General features: G+C 50.3%; 1 protein-coding gene across 1 annotated transcript; it reads right to left on the reverse strand.

The window, feature by feature from the left end:
• Nucleotides 1-1,084: 1,084 nt before the first annotated feature.
• Nucleotides 1,085-16,199, reverse strand: CCDC167 (coiled-coil domain containing 167). Its single transcript, XM_065886245.1, has 4 exons — nt 16,140-16,199; nt 3,139-3,233; nt 2,887-2,939; nt 1,085-1,420 (listed from the first exon to the last, which is right to left on the reverse strand). Exons 1-4 carry the CDS (start codon nt 16,179-16,181, stop codon nt 1,317-1,319), a joined length of 294 nt encoding a protein of 97 aa, XP_065742317.1. The 5' UTR covers nt 16,182-16,199; the 3' UTR covers nt 1,085-1,316.
• Between the last annotated feature and the right edge of the window lie 1,784 nt (nt 16,200-17,983).

The following is a 17,983-nucleotide window of genomic DNA, read 5'->3' on the forward strand; positions in this document are numbered from 1 at the left end:
CCAAAGAGGGGCCCAAGGAAGAGTCAAAATTATGTGGCTCCTGTGAGAAGCAGGGATTAGAGGATGAATGAACCTACAGCCCAGCAGGGCAATGTGACAATCCAGGATCAATGTGTGTGACTAAAATAACAGAGGCATCAGACCAATTAGTGCCACTAGACAGGGGGAAGAGAGAAAGGGAGAGATGGTTTCGCTGACCCCGCCAACCTCCCCTGCTCTGCGTCTGCACTGGAGGCCGTGCGCGTGCTGATGGCGCCTCTCCCTCTCTGCTGTAGGCTAGCGTTTCTCCACCAGTCCCATCACCGGTGCAGGTTCTCCCTTAGAGCCCGCTGCCTACACATTGCTTAGCTCCTTCACCTGGGCCCCCAGATTCCTTCCTTATTGTTTCACAGCCTTAGTTTAGCTCGCAGGGCAACTCCTTTCCTTGCGTTTACTTACTTGGTGTGATCACGGCTCCCAAGCCCCTTCATCCTTTTGGTTGCCCTACTCAGCCTTACTCCAGCCTCCCACTCCCAGCCCTCCTGGCTCCTGTGCTGGGAGTAGAGGGCTGTGCTCGGGGGCGGTGGAGGGAGGGGAATGTCTGTGTTTGCCGCTCCTGCAAACCCCGCCTGATTTACTGGCCACTCACCGTTAAGTCTGTGTGGTCATTACCGTGGCTCCAGCTGCCCAATGGCTCTGCCACACCTCGCCAGACTTGCAGCCTCTTGAAGATGGATTAACTCCGCACTCAGGTGGGACCACCACACGACCACCTCAAGTCCCCAGGTTGCCCTTTGCTGCACAGGCTGCGTTTTTTCTGCCATAATCACAGGCAGTGGCACCGACTGGAGGGCAAGACAGGGTTTGGTGGGGGGTGGCGGACAAGTGGTGCAAGGTCTGCCTCTCAGCCCCAGCAGTGCCCAAGTCCTCGAGATGGCGCCCACCATGGTTTGCCTTAGGAAGCACTTTGCTAACGCCTTACTCCCCACCTAAGCTGGGGGCTTACCTTCAGGCCCCTCTCCTCCCTTGCATCGTGAATGCCACCCCACTGCCCCAGCTGCCACCAGATCATGACATTTACTCAGCACACAGAAGCAGCCAGGGTGGTTTTTATTGCCTTTCCCTTGGGCTAAGCCAACACAAAGTCCTTCTGGAGACTCAAGCCCCACAGCAGGAATGGGAGGCAAGAGGGGCTGGGCCAACAGGAAGCCCTGCTCTGATGTCTGGGTCAGGGAGAACTGGCCCTTGTACCTTGGTCCTCTTGAGGTTTGAAGGGCCTGCTTGGCCGTGACCACAGAGCTGAGGGGAAGCCTGTACTGACTGGAGAAATCTCAGGCTCACAGGGTCCAGTAGGCGTAGATAAGCGTCAGAAGGAGGAAGATGGCCACAGACAGCAGCATGTTCTTCCGGTTTTCTTGCCGAAGCAACGCCAGCTCCTTCTCTGGGAGGAAAAAGGGTGATGGACAGGTGGTCTGGGCCCATCTGCCACTCTCACCTGCCTCCGCCTATCCCACCAGTGGGTACACACACTGCTGAGCGCAGAGGTGTTCCCTCCCAGCTGCCTCCTTATCCATAAAAATGACCGTCCTCCTCGATCTGCCCAGATTTGGCTACAGATCCTGGCCCAAAAAAGCCCCAACCCCCAGTGCTGCTCAACCATTTCTTTCCAAATGTAGTTGAAGATGGACTATGTGAGGGAGTCACAAAAAGGCCACACCTAAAAGCCAAGCTAGGTGGTGGCATGGCCTCACCAGGTGAGCCCTCTGGCCCGTCACTGGGTGCCCCCATGGTGCTCCTCCTTCCAGGGTGTCCCACCTGGTCAATTAGAGACTGAGGGCAGCTGGGACCTCCTTGGGCCTGACACTGGAGTAGGGACAGGGTGGGCCCACACCACCAGTGCTTCTAGTCCTGCCCTGCTGGATGCCCAGCTCAGCAGGAACGAGGTATGCTAAGACGAGGTAGTCTGTGCCCACAAGGCAGGCAGGCCGCCTCTAGAGGAAGCCAGCCCTGCTATTCTATAGCCACACTGTATCCATTCATATGATACACAGGTGGTTGGTATTCTGTGAGGGCTGAGGTGAGTGCTAAATGCTACAATTTTGTGTGAAAATTGCTAGGTTCGAGAGGGAACTGATGTCCCATCCCTCCCTGTGTGAGGAAGCAGGGAGATACCTGCAAAGCAGCTCTGGGCAGGCCAGACGGGACCCGGGTAGGGGTGTGTGACAGGCACCGTGCTAACAGTGTTGATTCAGCCTGGTTCCTACAGGAGGTTCCCTGCCATATGGACTATTCTAGGGCTGATTCTTGGCCAGGCCTGGCCCCTCAGGGTGAATAGAACAGACAAGCCTGAGGAGCCTCTGCAGACCCATTTCTTCCTGGGCTGCTGGGGGCAGCGGCCAGCAGCCACCCTCTAGCTCCGTGCCCTGTCTGGGCTCTACCTGGTTCTGCACCCAGCACCCAGAAGGTGGCAGCATTGCTCCACTCACAGTAGCCCTCCACAGCACCCAAGTGGGAGGTTCATCCTCCACCCTGGACCCCAAAGACCCTATTCCCATCACTCCATTGCAGGGTTTTCCTGGGAGAGTGGAGGTCTGGGAGGAGGGGGCAGGGAGGACAGACCTCCCAAGTCAGGGTGGATGTGAGGATCTCTTCACCTGGCCACAGCCATACCCCTTCATCCCACAGGAGAACAGACCCACAGGACTCTCCATCTCCCTCGGAACAAAGGAACAAACTTGCTCTTCCAGGATGCTGGGCCTTCAGTTGGTTCCTGCAACCCCCTGGGGGCTAGCTCTCTCCCAGAGAATGCCTTTGACCCCCATCACTTTGTGGGCTCCCTGGGCTGTCTGACCCTTCCTGATCCTAGGACGCGAGGGTGGGGCTGGTAATGGCAGGGAGCTTTCTTACCATAGTTGGAGGCTTTGTTCATCAGGCTGCTTTTCTCCTTCTCCAGAGAACTCCTGTGAGGGGGAAGGGGTCAAAATGGCTCAGCCCCTTTTTCTTTTTCCCACCTGAGGGACAGCTGGCACACCAGAGCAAGGGAGACAAGAGGAACATGGGCTCAGGTCTCTGGTGGCAGGGGGATGGGAGGGGTGGCAGTTGAGGGCTGGGGCCCCGGGACAGATAGGAAGGACTGGGGGATGTCGGGAGGAGCATTACCTGGCCTCTGAGCTCAGCTCTGCCCCACAGAGCCTGGAGTTCACAGCCTCCAGGTCTCTCCAGCATCGTGACAGCTTCTTCTCCAGCCCATCCATCTGAAAGACACAGCACACCCAGCAGGTAGAGATGGGTGGCAGAGCCTTTCAATTTTCAAGACAGCTGGGATCCTGGGAGCAGGAGGAGGGAGCCTCTAGGAGTCTTTGAACTAGCAACTTATGTTTTGCTGTCCTCTACCTTCACGTGGTGCAGGCTGAGCCCGCCTAGAAACAGCTTTGAGTGTTGCTCAGGGTCTCCAAGCTGCCCTGACCCACTGGGGCAAGCATGGGTTGGGGCAGATAGGAGCAGCACCCCCAGTCAGCTGTCTCCTCAGCACAGGCCCCAGCTGGGCCCCACGGCAGGAGCAACCAGAGCCCTGAATGTGGCAGGCACAGGCGGTTCCTAGAATGAAACGAGACGATGCAGGAAGCCTCTGCCTTTCCAAAGCATTCCACGCGTGATTAGACATCTAGGGGCCAAAAAGCAGAGGCATGTTTTCTCGTTGGCACACTTCATCTTAAAGTAACCTAAGCTGTAATAATATACATTTTTCCATGAGATTCAATAAAAGTTACTGACAGTACAGCTCAAAAACACTTCTGTCAGTTTCCGACTCGGTTCTTGCGCAAAAGCATTGACCACCATCAAGATAGCTGTAACTTGCGGGGGGTGGGGGGGCAAAATAGCTAAACTCCTGAAAGGCTGTGTGCCAAAGGTACCAGTTCTCCCATTTGTTTTGATTATAGTTTCAGAGATGTGTTCTTGGGGAAATAATTTGAGTTATGGGGAAATGTTTCATGAAATACTGGACTGGATCATCCAAGGTCCTGGTATCATGCATTTGGCTTTGAAAGTTCATCTGTGTCCATCTGTCTCCAGGTGTCTGTCTAATCGGCCACCTCTCTAGGCCTGGGCCTGTTCTTGAACCTCTGCCCTGCTGGTGGGAGCCTAGATTTTAGTGGGTGGGAGTTCAGAGGGCCCTGTGTCCCTCATAGCAGCTGAATGAATAGTGCTTTGGGTCCAGCTAATGCTTGATTTTCCATATGACTTCACTCATTCTCACCACATCCCTGGGAGGAATAGCAAATACTGATACAAGCTCTATTTCACAAATGGGAGAATGGGTCCTCCAAATGGAATGACTTTTCTGAGGAGTCAGAGTGGAACACTCCTTTCCTTATCGGTCTCAGCCAGTTCTCTGCTCCAGTCCTTTCTGGAGTGGCCCCTGGACAGATGGTAATCAATGACTGCAACTACGAATCCCATCCCTGGCCAGTGTTCTGGGGCCAGTGTCAGAGTCGCACTTGAAGACTCTGGGCCTTCTGCCCCTCTCCCTGGCCAGTACCCATCCCAGCCATTCTGGGTCAGCTACTTTCCCTCATCCCAACGCCCAGCCCAAAGGACACACCATCTACCCCCTTCCCTGCAGCCCCAGCCTGCTGCCAACTCCACTCTGGAAGTAGGGCCTGGTGGGAGGGAGCAACTGCAGAGCCTTGAGTTTAACTGCTTGGTTAACTGTGTCACTTCTCTGCTAACAGGCACCAAAGGGAGGGCTGTTCTGGGAAACAGCCCCAGCCAGGAGATGGGGCCTGTGCCTGGGAGGCCAAAGGCCATGCTGAAACCTGCGCTGTAGGGAAATGAGCACTGGGAAGCCAGGCTCAGGGAACAGCAACAGCCTGATGTGAAGGTTAGTGGAGACGGAGCTGGGAGGAGCAGGTGCTTCAGGCCACCATGAAGCCTGCCCTTCAGAGCAGTACCCCCAACACACACAGCCAGCCCCTCAGTACCCTAAGACTTGCTGTTTCTACCTTCCGGTGTAGAAACCACAGAGCACCAAATTCCACGCTGGGTCCCACACAAAGCTTGATTCTTGATGCTCTATCTCCTCCGTGAAGCCTTCTCTATGGCCCTTGGCTGGAGAGGTACTGCCTCCTTCCCCTGGCTGATTAACCAAGCCTTCTCTCATGAAGCTGAGCGCATACTGTGTCATCCAGCTACATGTGTCCAAACCTCATCTTGCCAAACTCTGGGAGCCGCTAGGGCAGATGATGTAAACCTGCAGCCCAGTGGTCAAGTCTAGCCCAGATCGGCCCATGCCACTTGTGTATGTGACTGCCTGGCCTCTAAGGATGCCTGACTTTGTAGCTCCTGTCCTAGAAGGCCTGGCCCACTGCAGTCCTTGTGTTTGTAGCCATGGAGGAATGAGTAGGGTTGGGTGTGGGTGGGGCCCAGGGGCTGGGCTTCATGTGGTATCGGGAGTCTAAAATCCTCCCCTCATGCCCACAGAAGCTGGAAGAAGCTAGGAGAAGCAGCTGTAAGTGCACATAGATTATGTACTTTGTGGATTACCCAGTGCAAGTATTAGTCCTAGGTTAGATTTCTCCCTGCCCCACCTTTGGCCAGCCCCTGGTTTGCATGTCATTCTGGGGAGGAAGTTGGGGGACTTCCATCCCTAAACACCTCTACAAGGCTACCAAGGGCTCAAACGGGATAACTGGGCCAGAGCGAGGCCAAGAACTCATGCTCAGCAAAACCTTTAAATTGAGGTTGGCAAACCATAAGTGGCCAAGCTGGTCTGCTGTCATGCTCTGGGCAGGGCCTGTGGAGCTGGCAGCTAGAGGCCTTTATCTGAATGAGCCCAATCTATCTGCAGTTCCATGAATACCCCACTTTCACTTACCACTTTTTAATGAGCTTAAACAGGCTAACACAAATCAAGGTTTTAGGGACTCAAGTTCTAACCTCCCTCTATGAATATTTATATCCTGCTGCAGCTCTCTCTGATTCCCTTCTAAATATCAAGTTCTCCTCCTTTATAACCCAGCTGCTTGATATGGGCTGAGTGAGGGGGAGTCTGGGACTGTCAGGAGGCTCTTCAGTAGGCCACAGACCCATCCTCAGAAGGTGACCCCACTGACAGTTAAACACCCTGCAGCATTTGTTGATGCAGAAGCCAGTTCTCAAGCAGCTATAATAACGGGTGCCAACATTCTAGTGAGCTACTGGCCGCAGATAAGGCAGGGAGGGAGGGTCAGGATGCATCTTTTAGTTGTGGCTGGGGTCGGGAGTGGTGGCTACAGAGCAAAGCTAGCCCAGCAAGATGGACCCAGAAATAGGGGAGAAGACCTAGGAAGTGGGCCTTAAAAGAAGCCCCTAGTTGGCTTTTCAGTCAACTCTCAATGACATGCACATAAATAATGCACTTCACAGATTCCCCAAAACAAATCTATAGTCCTTGATTAGCTTCCTCTCTGCCACCAGGCTGAAGGCAACAGAGGACAAGATAGCCAGGACCAGGAGAGAAACACAGGACCAGAATAAGGAGACAAATGTCAAGAAGATTCTGGAAGCATAAGGGTCAGAACTGGGCAAGCAGTTGGGAGCCCAAGTGCTCAGAAGCCTGAAATTGTAGTTCCTGAAAAGTGTGGTAATAAGGAGTGTGGGCTGTAATCAGATGCCTCAGCTGGCCGTTCACTTGCCGTGTGTCTAGGTGACTTCCTTAATTCGGTGCCTCAGTTTACTCATGTGTAAAACAAAGATAATAATGTTTCCTATTTCAAAGAATTGTGAAGATGATATGAGGCAATACGTGTAAGATACTTAGTACCTAACACACGGTGATGGTATAACAAGTGTTTGCTAGCATTATTATCAGAGAATGGTTTTCATTAGATCTGTAGGGAATAAAAAGAAAATTGAGTTAATATGTGGCAAGAGTAAGAGGAGATAGAAGCAGGGGTGCGTGATGGAGAGTACTCTCCATTGGTCACTGGCTGGCAGCAGCAGGGAGGGGAGCCCCTCTGGCTCAGATATGGCCATACTGATTCTATGGAGGGGTTCAGCAGGAGTGGGGCCTGCAGGGTAGGCCATCACAATAGCAATGCCTCTACAGGCCAGCCTCTCCAGCTGGCTCGGGACACGGCATGCTGGGAACCTCATGATCCTGCCGGGGGTTGAAGCGCTGGGGTGGGGTCTGGAACTGGTGCCAAGTTGTAGAGGCTCGGCCTGCTGGAAGCTGAGGATGAGAGGTCTAGGGCAGTGTCTAAGGGCAGAACAGACTCAGGTGTGGTCTGGGCCCTGGTGGGCATCTGAGGAGACGTGGAAAAGCAGGTGGAGCCTAGCAGCTGGAGTGCAGGTTCACTGACGCCATGGCTCTACAGCGCCTGGTGCCCAGCTAAGCTGGGAGCAGGAATGCAAAGCCCCAGGACTAAAGCAGAAAGAGGCCCCATCAAAGAGATCCGACCAACTCCAATGGGAAGAGGAGGTTACACTCTGGAGGCCAGGGAGGCTCCCAGGACTCCTGCCCAACAGGCTGGATAGTAGGTCAGTTGGCAGGAAGGGCACGGCTGACCCAGCTGGGTTCAGTTCTGGGACTTCCCTGGAGCTGCAGGGGGCAGCACTGCTGGCTGTGACCATCACAGGTAAAGTAATAGCCAAGGTAGGGACTGAGACTGGCACTCATTCAGGCACAGAGTCGGGGCAGAGAGTGGATGCCCCTGATGTACAATAACATGGACACAAGGAGTGTCCATGCATTACGTTTATACTCAGAAGACCAAGTGTCCGTTTTTATACAGGAAAAAAGAACAGTGTGTCTAAGTCACTGAGATGACAGTCAGTAGGTGAAACGGCTGCAAAGGGACCTGAGGAATCAGCAAGGCAGTGGTGTGAGCTCCATACCAGTTAGCCAGCTGTGCCTTCTGGCATGTCACATAGAGCTGAGGACCTGGTAGGTGTTGTGTAAACCTGTGTGCAAGCAGTTCAGGGGACGGGGAAATAGGTGGTGAATATGCAGGGTGTCCTGGTGGGAAAGTCTACGCTTGACCCCAAGACCAGAAGTAGCTAAAACCTGCCCATGGAGACTGCTGGTCTGAGCCTCGGCAGGGAAGAAGGGAGGAGAAGAAAGGGAGGCAGAAAAGATATATGGGGCAGGGAGTGGAAAGGAGCAACCCTCAAGTAGGAGGGAGTTGAGGGCCCCAGGGGAGGCCCTGGAGACAGGATCCAGGAAGTTTGTACTTTAACAGGAAAGGCCCATGAGGGATTCCTCCACAGTCAGGATGGGAACCGCTGCCTTTCTTAACCAGGCATGGACTGGGGGATCGGAGCCTGGTGGGTGGCTTCAAGAGTGGGCAAAGGAGCAGGCTCAGTGAGGAGAAGTATAAGACCAAGAATTCTCCACAGAGGTGGGGATGTTTCCTGCAGAAGAACTTGAAGTTCTGAAGTTAGACTTACAGTCAAGGTCAGCAGAGGCCCCAACCCCAGCCAAGTGGGGCCTCTGCTCCTGCTGGCAGTCATCATTGCCAGGGTCTCTTCCTGTGGACTTCCTCCAGGACCCCTCCCTCAGAAGCAGCTCTGAGCACTCGGCTGGCAGTTCAGGAGCCCTGAGCCAGCTAAGCAAAATCACCTCTGCTACCTGACTTGGGGAACAACACCCTATTCTCAGAGCTTTAGGGAGGTCTCCCTGGAGTCCTATATGCCATAAAATCACTGTGTTAAGAGAAACTGTAAAATTCTCCCGGAATCCCTGGGTGGCGTCTTTTCAGGAATGTGGAGCCTCCCAGTATGGAAGCCCAAAATGAGGCCTCTCTGGGGGCGGGGAAGGTGAGCGCCATCTCGTACACAGATAAGTGCCCAGTACCCAGGTCAGGCCAGGCCCGCAGGGGGCCAGCTCCAGGTCTGGCTGCTGCCAAGGCCTCCCAGCAGCTTTTATTCTGCCAACAAGCACTATTGAAGGTGGCTGAATGGTGCTCCCACAAGCATCTTGACAGCCTGGGAGGTGGCTCCCTGCCCACTCCCTAAGGAGCCACTATCTAGGGCCCAACTTTCTTCTGGGAAAGGGCAGAGGCACCCTTGGGGCTTGGCACTGCCAGGCAAGCCACCGTGCTTTCTGGTTTAGGAAGTTGTTTCCGGTCTTGCTGGCCTTGCTCTTGGGAGATTCTGGGCTGTGAGTGACAAAAAGGGGCTGGCAATGAGTTAACCTCAGGAGTCAAGCAGCGGTCATGGGGCATATCCTGCACCTGCCTGGCCGGGTCCTTGCTGGGCACCAAGACCTAATAAAGAGCATGGTGTCAAGGTACCTGAGCCCAACTCAAATCATGGACTTTCACATGTCTGGATGGCACAGCACAAGTCAGAACAGTCTCTGGAAGCCCAAAGTCCACAATAATACCAGTAGCAGCCAACACTACGGTAGCAGGCATGTGTGCCAGGCACTGCTCTAAGCACCTCACATGACTCTCTCACAGGACACTCACAATAACCCTGGCGGGAGAGGAGTAGCATCAGTATCCACACCTTGTGGATGAGGAAACTTGGGCTGCAGGGATGAAGTAACTCGTCCAGGGTCACGCAGCCAGTACCCAGCGGAGCGGGCGGTGGGAGTCGGTGCTGTGAGCTACCACCACACATGGGGGAAGCTCAGAGGCACCAGCCCAGAGCCACTCTTAGCTCCTGGGCATAAACTCCGCTCCTTACACCCTGGGCCATGCAGTTTGTGGGCAGCTTCCCATATGCTCCCCAATGTCTGCAACAACTCTGCAAGGAAGGGACTTTTTACAGTCTCCCTCCCTTTTACAGAGGAGCAAACTCGCACATGGAGAATTTAAGCAACCTGCCCTAGGTCGTGTCACTGGGAAGTGGCAGAATTGGGGTCTGAATCTGGGTTTTTCTGCTTCAGAGCTTATGCTTCTTCCACCTCTTCAAGCTCTTTCTCCAAAATCCCTCATGAAAACATTCATGACAAAGAAGGGTTCTGTGGAACAAAATCATTCCACATCCCAGTCAAAACCCATTTAAGCTTGTTGATCTGGCTTTAACAGATTCTCTACTCTGAATAATCTTGTATAAGGGCTTTGCTTGCTTTCTGTCCACATAACAGATACTCACTGTGAGAGGAGAACCTGATTGAAATCTGTTTGCTTGGAGACAGTGAGCGTCTCCAAGCCCAGCGTCTGTCCTCACATTGAAGGCAATTACGCTCTAACTCTGGGCTTCACGGACATCCCAGGCACCCTCCCCCAAACCACCTACGCTGCCAAAGCACCCTCCAAAACACACGCAAAACAGACCCGGGTTTGAGAAGGAAAAAGGTGGGCTAGTTGGGCCTGATAAACCCTCCTTTCCCCAAAGTCTTTCTTCTCACTTGCTAATAACTCACAGCCCAGAGAGTGGTGTCAGCTGTTTCAGCTCCAGCCCCAGCAGTCTGGGAACCGGATTTCTGGAAATCCACTCATTTTCACATGTCAGGGAAGCCCCAGAATGTTTATTATAATGGGTAGAGAAGCCGGACCGCCTGCCCAGATGGTCTCTGGCAGGAGAGCAGGGCCTTCCCATCTGGGGCCTTGAGGCCACACAGCCAAGTGACATGGGGGTCACGGGCCTTGATTTTCCAGGTGACTATCCTCAAACCCCAAAGGACCGATTACCCTGATACGGCTTAAGGGATGTGCTTCTGTGGAGGAGGCTCTGTGAGGGCAGAAAACAAAAACCTCCGCCATGGCTCCCAAATCATCAGAAGTTTCTCTCCCAGGCTGGGCAGATGAAGACAATAAACCTTCCCAGTTTTTAATCAATGAACAACTTCCAGGAAAAGCAGAGAGCCAAGGGACTTGTCGTTTCTCTGGAGTCACCTCCCACCCCAGGTCAGGAACATGGAGGTCCTCTTGAAGCCCGCGCAAACTCCGAGGGCTTCTGGTCTCTGAGAGGCTCTGCAAGCAGAGGCACGTCAGTCCTCACCTGAAGCCTTCAGCTGTCCCTGGGCCAGAACGTTGTCTGGGGTTTCTTTTCTCTTCTTTCCCCCAATATATATTTTTTGATAAAGTAGCAAAAGCTTCATCGCTGAAAGGCTCAAAGCACTTTTCGAGAATTGGCATCCACCCCATGCCTTATGAATTCATTAATTAAGATGCTGGCAAACAGCCACTCCACACATGCTGATATCCAGCCGTGTTAGGTAATGAGGTTTTAGTCTCCTGACCCCCATCAGATGGAGTAGAGCCAGATGCAGGCTGCTGAGAGAAATCACCTGCCCAATGGCGACCTGTCGCTTGTGCCTGGCAGCAGGTGAGGCTCATTTAATGGTCAGCCGCCCTTGAACTGTGTCTGCAGGCCTCAAGCCTTTCTCCCAGCCCTGACTGGGCAGCCGCCAGCAAGGCAGTGTCCAGCCGCCTGCTCCACTGTGGCCTCCTGATCTCTCACCAATGAACCACTCAACCAGGACCAGAAGTCAGGGGTGAGGGTTCAAGTGCCTCCTCTAGCTTCTCAAAACCAATTCAGTAAATATTTATGGAGAGTCCACTAGGCTGCTTCTATCCCTTGTCTCAGAACATCAGTAGGTTCCTGTCAGCCTTGTAACAGCCTGTTCCAGGACTGAGACTGTCTTCGTCCCCACTTAGTGCTCCTCCCTGCCCCCAGGGAGCTCACAGTGGTGGCTGACATTACACAATCACAAGTGTCCACACTCCTCTCTTCCTGGTGCTCATCCTGCTTTGGCCATTTTTTTCCACTCAACCTACCACCTACCCTTCATCGTCACTGATCCTGGCCCCTTTTTCTGATAAGAATTCCAGTGAATTTTAAGTAACTCCCATTAGGGCTTCCCTGGTGCCGCAGTGGTTGAGGGTCCGCCTGCTGATGCAGGGGATGTGGGTTTGTGCCCCGGTCCGGGAGGATCCCACGTGCCACGGAGCGGCTGTGCCCGTGAGCCATGGCCGCTGAGCCTGCGCATCCGGAGCCTGTGCTCCGCAACGGGAGAGGCCACAGCAGTGAGAGGCCCGCGTACCGCAAAAAAAAAAAAAAAAAAAAAAAGACTCCCATTAACTTTTATTCCCTCTAGCAGATACTATTAGTTGCCCAACACAACATTGATTCCCTACCCCTCCTCCTTTGCCTGCCTCCACCATAGAAGTAAGAAAAGCTCAACAGATGCTTTCCCAGCCTCACTGCAGCCAGAGGTGGTCATGACCAGTTCTGGCCAATGAGATGTTCCAGAAGTCGGCTGGGAGACGACTGAGAGAGCTTATGCTTTGCTGATAAAAGGGAGAAAGATTGTTATAGTTTCTTTTTCTTTTTTCCCTGACTTAAAGTTGAATATGATGACTGGAGCTGTGGCAGCTATCTTGTGACTAAGAGGAAACAACTAAGAGAATGCAGAAACACCAGCCCTGACATAGCTGAACCTTTGAACCAATGCCAGTAGCCACCTCCCTCCAAATTTCTTGTGATGGGGAAAAAAAAAGTATATTCTTGTTTGATTAGGTCACTGAGGTCAGTTTTCTGTAACCTGTAGCTAAAACCTTTCCAAAATGACAGATTTTTGTACCAGGGACCAGATCCAACCAAGTTATCCCCTTAAAGATGTCAACTAAGGCACTGCACATCTGTTAACTAAAGACCAACTGGCTGTTGAAACATTTAAGACGCTAAGAATGGTCCAGCTGTGGAGGAAAAAAGTACAATGACCAAATAACAGCTCATTACTATCAGAAATTAAAAAACAGGTTTTACATCAGCCAAAATCCTATCAGTTTAGACTGAAATGCATACTTTCCCTCAGCCAGAATCCTATCAGTTTAGACTGAAATACAACCTTTCCCTCCTCTCACACAACTTGAAAATCAGTACCAGAGCTGGTGATTTCTCACCTGAACTATAATTCTCTCTTGTTATTCAGAATAAAACTCATAGCCAGTTTTTCCCAAATCTGAGATCTCACAAGGTGGCAAATGAGTTGGATAAAAAGGCCTTGAAAGGAGCCACAAGTTGGGAAGGCTGGGAGGTGCCTTGGTGTCCTGGGAGGTGACTGCCCAGTACAGCTGGCCCCAGCCAGCCCTCAGGGGGAGTGCTCTGTAATTGCTTCATTACAAGTGGAGGCTGTTTGCAGGTGCTGAGATCACTCGGAGTTTTACTGCACTCTTCAGATTAACATTTTTGATTAAATCACCACTTCACTGGCTTTGAGCACACGACTTTTAATAACAGGACAATATCTACTGCTACTGAGCCCCAGAACACACTCAGTACTCAGATCCGCAGGGGGCAAAGGAGGAACGATGTGAGGAGATGGCTAGATGCCAAGTTTCTTCTCAGGTGCACAGTGGCAGAGCTCAAATCTTAGAATATCCAAGCAAAAGGTAACCTAGACATCAAGATGGCCAATGTAAGTATCTATATTGGTATTGATAGGTTAAAAAAATAAAGGGGTGAAGGTGACTGGTATACGGCCCTAGGAGAGCATGTACCCCACCAAATTCAAAACACTTTTAAAACCCGTGTCAGCCAAACAAAAGACATCTATGATCATCTATGATCTATATGTGGACCACAGTCAGCGAGTCTGTGTCTGTAACCCCTGGTGAAATTCAAGTCCTTCATGTTACAGAAGAGGAAACTAAAGTCCAAACAAGGGGGCTGACACAGCCACGATGGAAGGATGTGAAAGAACTACGAAGCCTACTGATAAGAAAGCACTGTTGATTATCCACCCTGTGCCGCACATGCTAGGCACTTTACAAATATTGTCTTATTTAATCCTCAAAACTACACTGTGAGGTAAGATGGAGTCTGCTGAGGAGAATTGGGCTGTCCACTAAAATACACTCTTCTTCCACAGCAATGGAGCTGTAGTTGGGCACGTGGCCTCCTAGCTGATGAATGCATTTCCCAGTTACCCCTTGCAGGTTTTGCATCTTAGCTGCATCTTTGCCAATGGAAAGTGGGCTCTCTGGGCCCAGAATTCTTAAGACAGTGGGTGTGCTTTCTCCACTCTCTCTTTCCCACCAGTGGATACCTCAATGGAGTGCAACCTAGTTTCATTCATGAGGTGACAAGAGGCCCTGGCCCCCAGCAGAGCCACAGGATGGAAGGAATATGGCAGAACCAACACTGTCCTGGTACTCTAGACCAGGGTGACAAACAATGGTCTGTGGGCCAAATACATTCCATGACTTGTTTTTGTAAATAAAGTTTTATTGGAACACTCTCGTTAATTTATGTACTGCCTATGGCTGCTTTTGTGCTAAGACAGCCTATCTGAGTACAGCTGACTCTCATTATTTGTGGTAGTTATGTTCTATAAGGTTGCCAACAATGAATTAGCAAATACTGAACCAGGTTAGGTTCTGGTGAGTCTCTGGTCACAACATTTTTATCAGCTGATCAATACAAAACCTTGTTTTGTATGTGTTTCTGTTTAAAGAGACCTTATTTAATACATATTGTTGATTAATTAACACTGAACTCACATCCCACAGGACTATAACTCACGCCTGAGAAAGCTTATCTAACACACATATTTTCTCCATAAGGCATGTCACAGCCTTCTTGCACTTTGGAAGACTAAACAAGCACTTCAGCACTACACTCAAGGGCCATTTTAAACAGCAAAATCACCAAGAAAAGCACAAAAATGCAAGAAACTTTGCAGTAAATAGACCAGAAAAAGGACACTTGTTTACAGCACACAGAAGAGCTGAAAAATAAGACACAGCATTGCCTTGTTCCACCTTAAGAAGACACATGGGCCTCAGGTGAATCAAATCTTGAGGCTGAGTCAGCCTGTTAATTACTACAAAAGCGGTTCAAGGACTGATTTGGGGGTTACAAGTACATTTTAGCAAGTAGACAAATGCACAAATACGGAATCTGTGAACAATGAGTATCAACTGTAGTTGCAACAGAGACCATGTGGCCCACAAGGCCTAAAATATTTACTATCTGATCCTTTATAGACAACATCTGCCGATCCCTGCTCTAGCCTGTCAGAAGAAAAAAACAACTTTCTTGTTCTTGAAGCCACTGAATTTTGGGGTTTCTCTGTTATAGCAGCTTACCATGTTCTAATACAGGCTATAAAGTCTAGGCTAGTCCCATTTCAGAGTGCCATCTCATTTTAGCATCTATAGTCTCTCTTACAAGGAGATTCACATTTCCATCGTTTTTTTCCCTATCAAGTTGGCCAATATTTCTCAAGGGATGGTACTAAAACCTCCTGCATAAACACTGGTGTAGCTTGTTAAAAATACAGATTCTTTGTTAAAAATACACACCAAGTCCTACTGAATTACTCGGGGTGGGGGAGACTCAACTCTCCATTTTTAAGACAGATGATTCTTAATGCGTTCTTAAAATTGAGAATCACTCAACTGGCAGTAAGCTCAATAAGACAATTACCCAGTATCTTTCTTGCAACCCCAGGGAGGGTGATCTAAGGGAACAGTAACACAGGAGAAACAAGATGCACCAGAAGGCAAATCACCTGTGCTTGATGCTCGGTGCCTCAACCGTTTCAACGGTTGGGCTCTACTTGAAACCTCAGGTTCCCCATCTGTAAAAATCTCACAGGCTTGTAGTGAGCTCAAATAAAGTAACAAATAGCAGCTGCCCAATATGCATCAATTTTCTTTCCTTCCGTATGCAGTCAATTATTTGTAAGCTCTTTGCGAACATCACCATTCCAGAATTCTCTACAAATTCCCACAGGTTCCCAAAGTAATTTTCAAGCTTCATGCTTTAGTACCCCGGAGGAAAAATTCCCCATCTCAAGGGACAGTTAAGCCACCAGTAATACATTAAACAGTATGGGGGTCCCTCACTTCTGGGGGTGCCCTCATCTACAGGTCTCTAACCCTTTGGGATCCCCTCACCTGCGAGTACCCAACCCTTTTGGGTCCCCTTCACTTAAACGTTTCCCCTCAGGGCCTCGAGATTTCGGCGTCACGCCCTCTTTGGTGCTCCCCTTACCTGCCTGTCTCTTCCTCTCTGGAGGTCCCCTGGCCTTCTGTTCCCAGCTCTCGTGGCCCCTCGGGCTCTCCAACCTTCGGTTACCCCAGCGGGCCGTGTCCCAAACCCACGTCGCCCTCACTTCCTCCCCTCACTCCCTCCTCCAACCTGCAGCCGGGCGACCCACTACCCCGCCGCGGGGAGAAGGCAGTTCACGACGTGGCCCAACCCCCATTTCTCCCCCTCACCTCTTGTGCGACGCCCAGATTCTCCCGCTTCTTTTTAGTCATGTTACTTGCCGGGTTCCCCGAGTCGTTATTGGACTCGCCCACCGGCGGCGCCACGCATGCGCAAACCCCTGTGATTCTCCCTCATTGGCCGCCGAGAAGGCGGGAGGTGGGACTACTGGCTGTGTCCATCTAATTGGGGGGCGTGGCCAGCTTGGCGCGGCCATGTTTATGAGGGGCAACCGCTCTGAGGCTTCAGCCTAGCGGGTGGTGGGAAGAGGATAACTAGATTGGCCCGGGAGGAATGATGGCCCACCCAGGGGTGGAGCTGGCCCTTTCCTTACGAATCAAAGGCACTTTACAGCCCAGAGAGGCTGTTTCTTCACCCCGTCGTCTTCTGTACCCTTCTTCCTTTTTGTGACCACCCTGCCCAGTTTGAGGCCAACTCCCATCCCTTCAATTCTGTCAAGTTCTTTCTGACCTTCAAGGCCCATCCTGAAGCACTGATCCTCCATGAAGCCCCATCTTGAGTCTCTTGGCCCTTTGGGAGCTGATCATGACCTTCTGTTGTCATTCCTCCTTTTTGTCTGTTCTTATTTTTCTTGTTTTATTGTAACAGAAACAGCCTACAAACGTCACAGAAAACTTTTAAGTGAAAAGCAGCATCCTTTATCCTACTGTTCTTAATACAGTTCCTATATTTGTTTCTGTATATTCCGACCCAGGCTTGGTGTCAGACATTGTATTTTATACTGTTGTAATCCTACTGTACAGTATGCTGTAGACCTATGTCCTTTGAAATGGTTTGACTGTGATCCAATGATTAAAAACTACAATTTTGTATCATGACCCAGTTACCCATATAACTGAAACCAAATTTTCCTGATAAACACCTTTACCACCTTTGATGCACTCAAATATTTTCTAATCTAGTCTATTTCATTAAAAAAAAAACTTGGTGGCAGGAGACCTATTAATTTTATTTCATGACTCATTAATGGATATTGAACTGCAATTTGGAATAAACATTTTCCCATGTTTTGAAATCATCATTTGCGAAGGCCGTATATGCCACCAAGTGAATACATCCCATTCTTGTATTGGACATTATTTTATTGGACGTTACCTCCAAATAATACTAAAGCAAACATCTTTGTGTACATAGCTCTGTCCTTCTGAACTATTATTTTTTTTTGCCTTTTATACTGTAATTTATTATGGATACACTGTTAGTCCACAGATGTAATCTCTTTGCCTATTATATATCACACACATAAATATTAGCATACAAATAATATATTCTTCATTTTGAGATTTTTTTCAGTAGTTTCTATCTTTATTTTTTACCTTTTGGTTAACCCCTTACCTTCTTCCATCCTCACGCATTCACGCAATACTACACATCAGCTCCCTACCCCTATTTCAGCCAGATAACCATCTGAATTATTTCTTTAAGATAAATTCGCACAAGTGGAATTATGGGGTCAAAGACTATGAGATGGGAATCAAAGCTCCTTATTTTCTGACCAGTTATCTCTCTGTTGGAGTCTGTGTTTCTGTGTGTGAATAATAACCCTGATGCAGTGTTTGGGTGAAAAAAGAAATGTTTTCAGATCTGTTTTGTCTTCTTGATAGAGTCATTGAATGATGGAGCAGGAGGGGACCTGAGATGCCATCTCACCTGGCCGCCTGACTGAGGCCACAGAGGGAAAGTAGTAAATTCTGTCTGAACAGGAAGCAGGCTGCTCAGAAGTTGTTTAGTGCAGTTCTTAGCTTAATACCCAGCCCAAGAAAAAACTTACTCAAGAACATTGTCCATCAGCTGTCAATCAACAGCATTTATTGTCAGAACACTCTTCATATCA

Source organism: Phocoena phocoena, chromosome 10 (genome assembly GCF_963924675.1).
Source record: "Phocoena phocoena chromosome 10, mPhoPho1.1, whole genome shotgun sequence".
NCBI classification, from domain to species: Eukaryota; Metazoa; Chordata; class Mammalia; order Artiodactyla; family Phocoenidae; genus Phocoena; species Phocoena phocoena.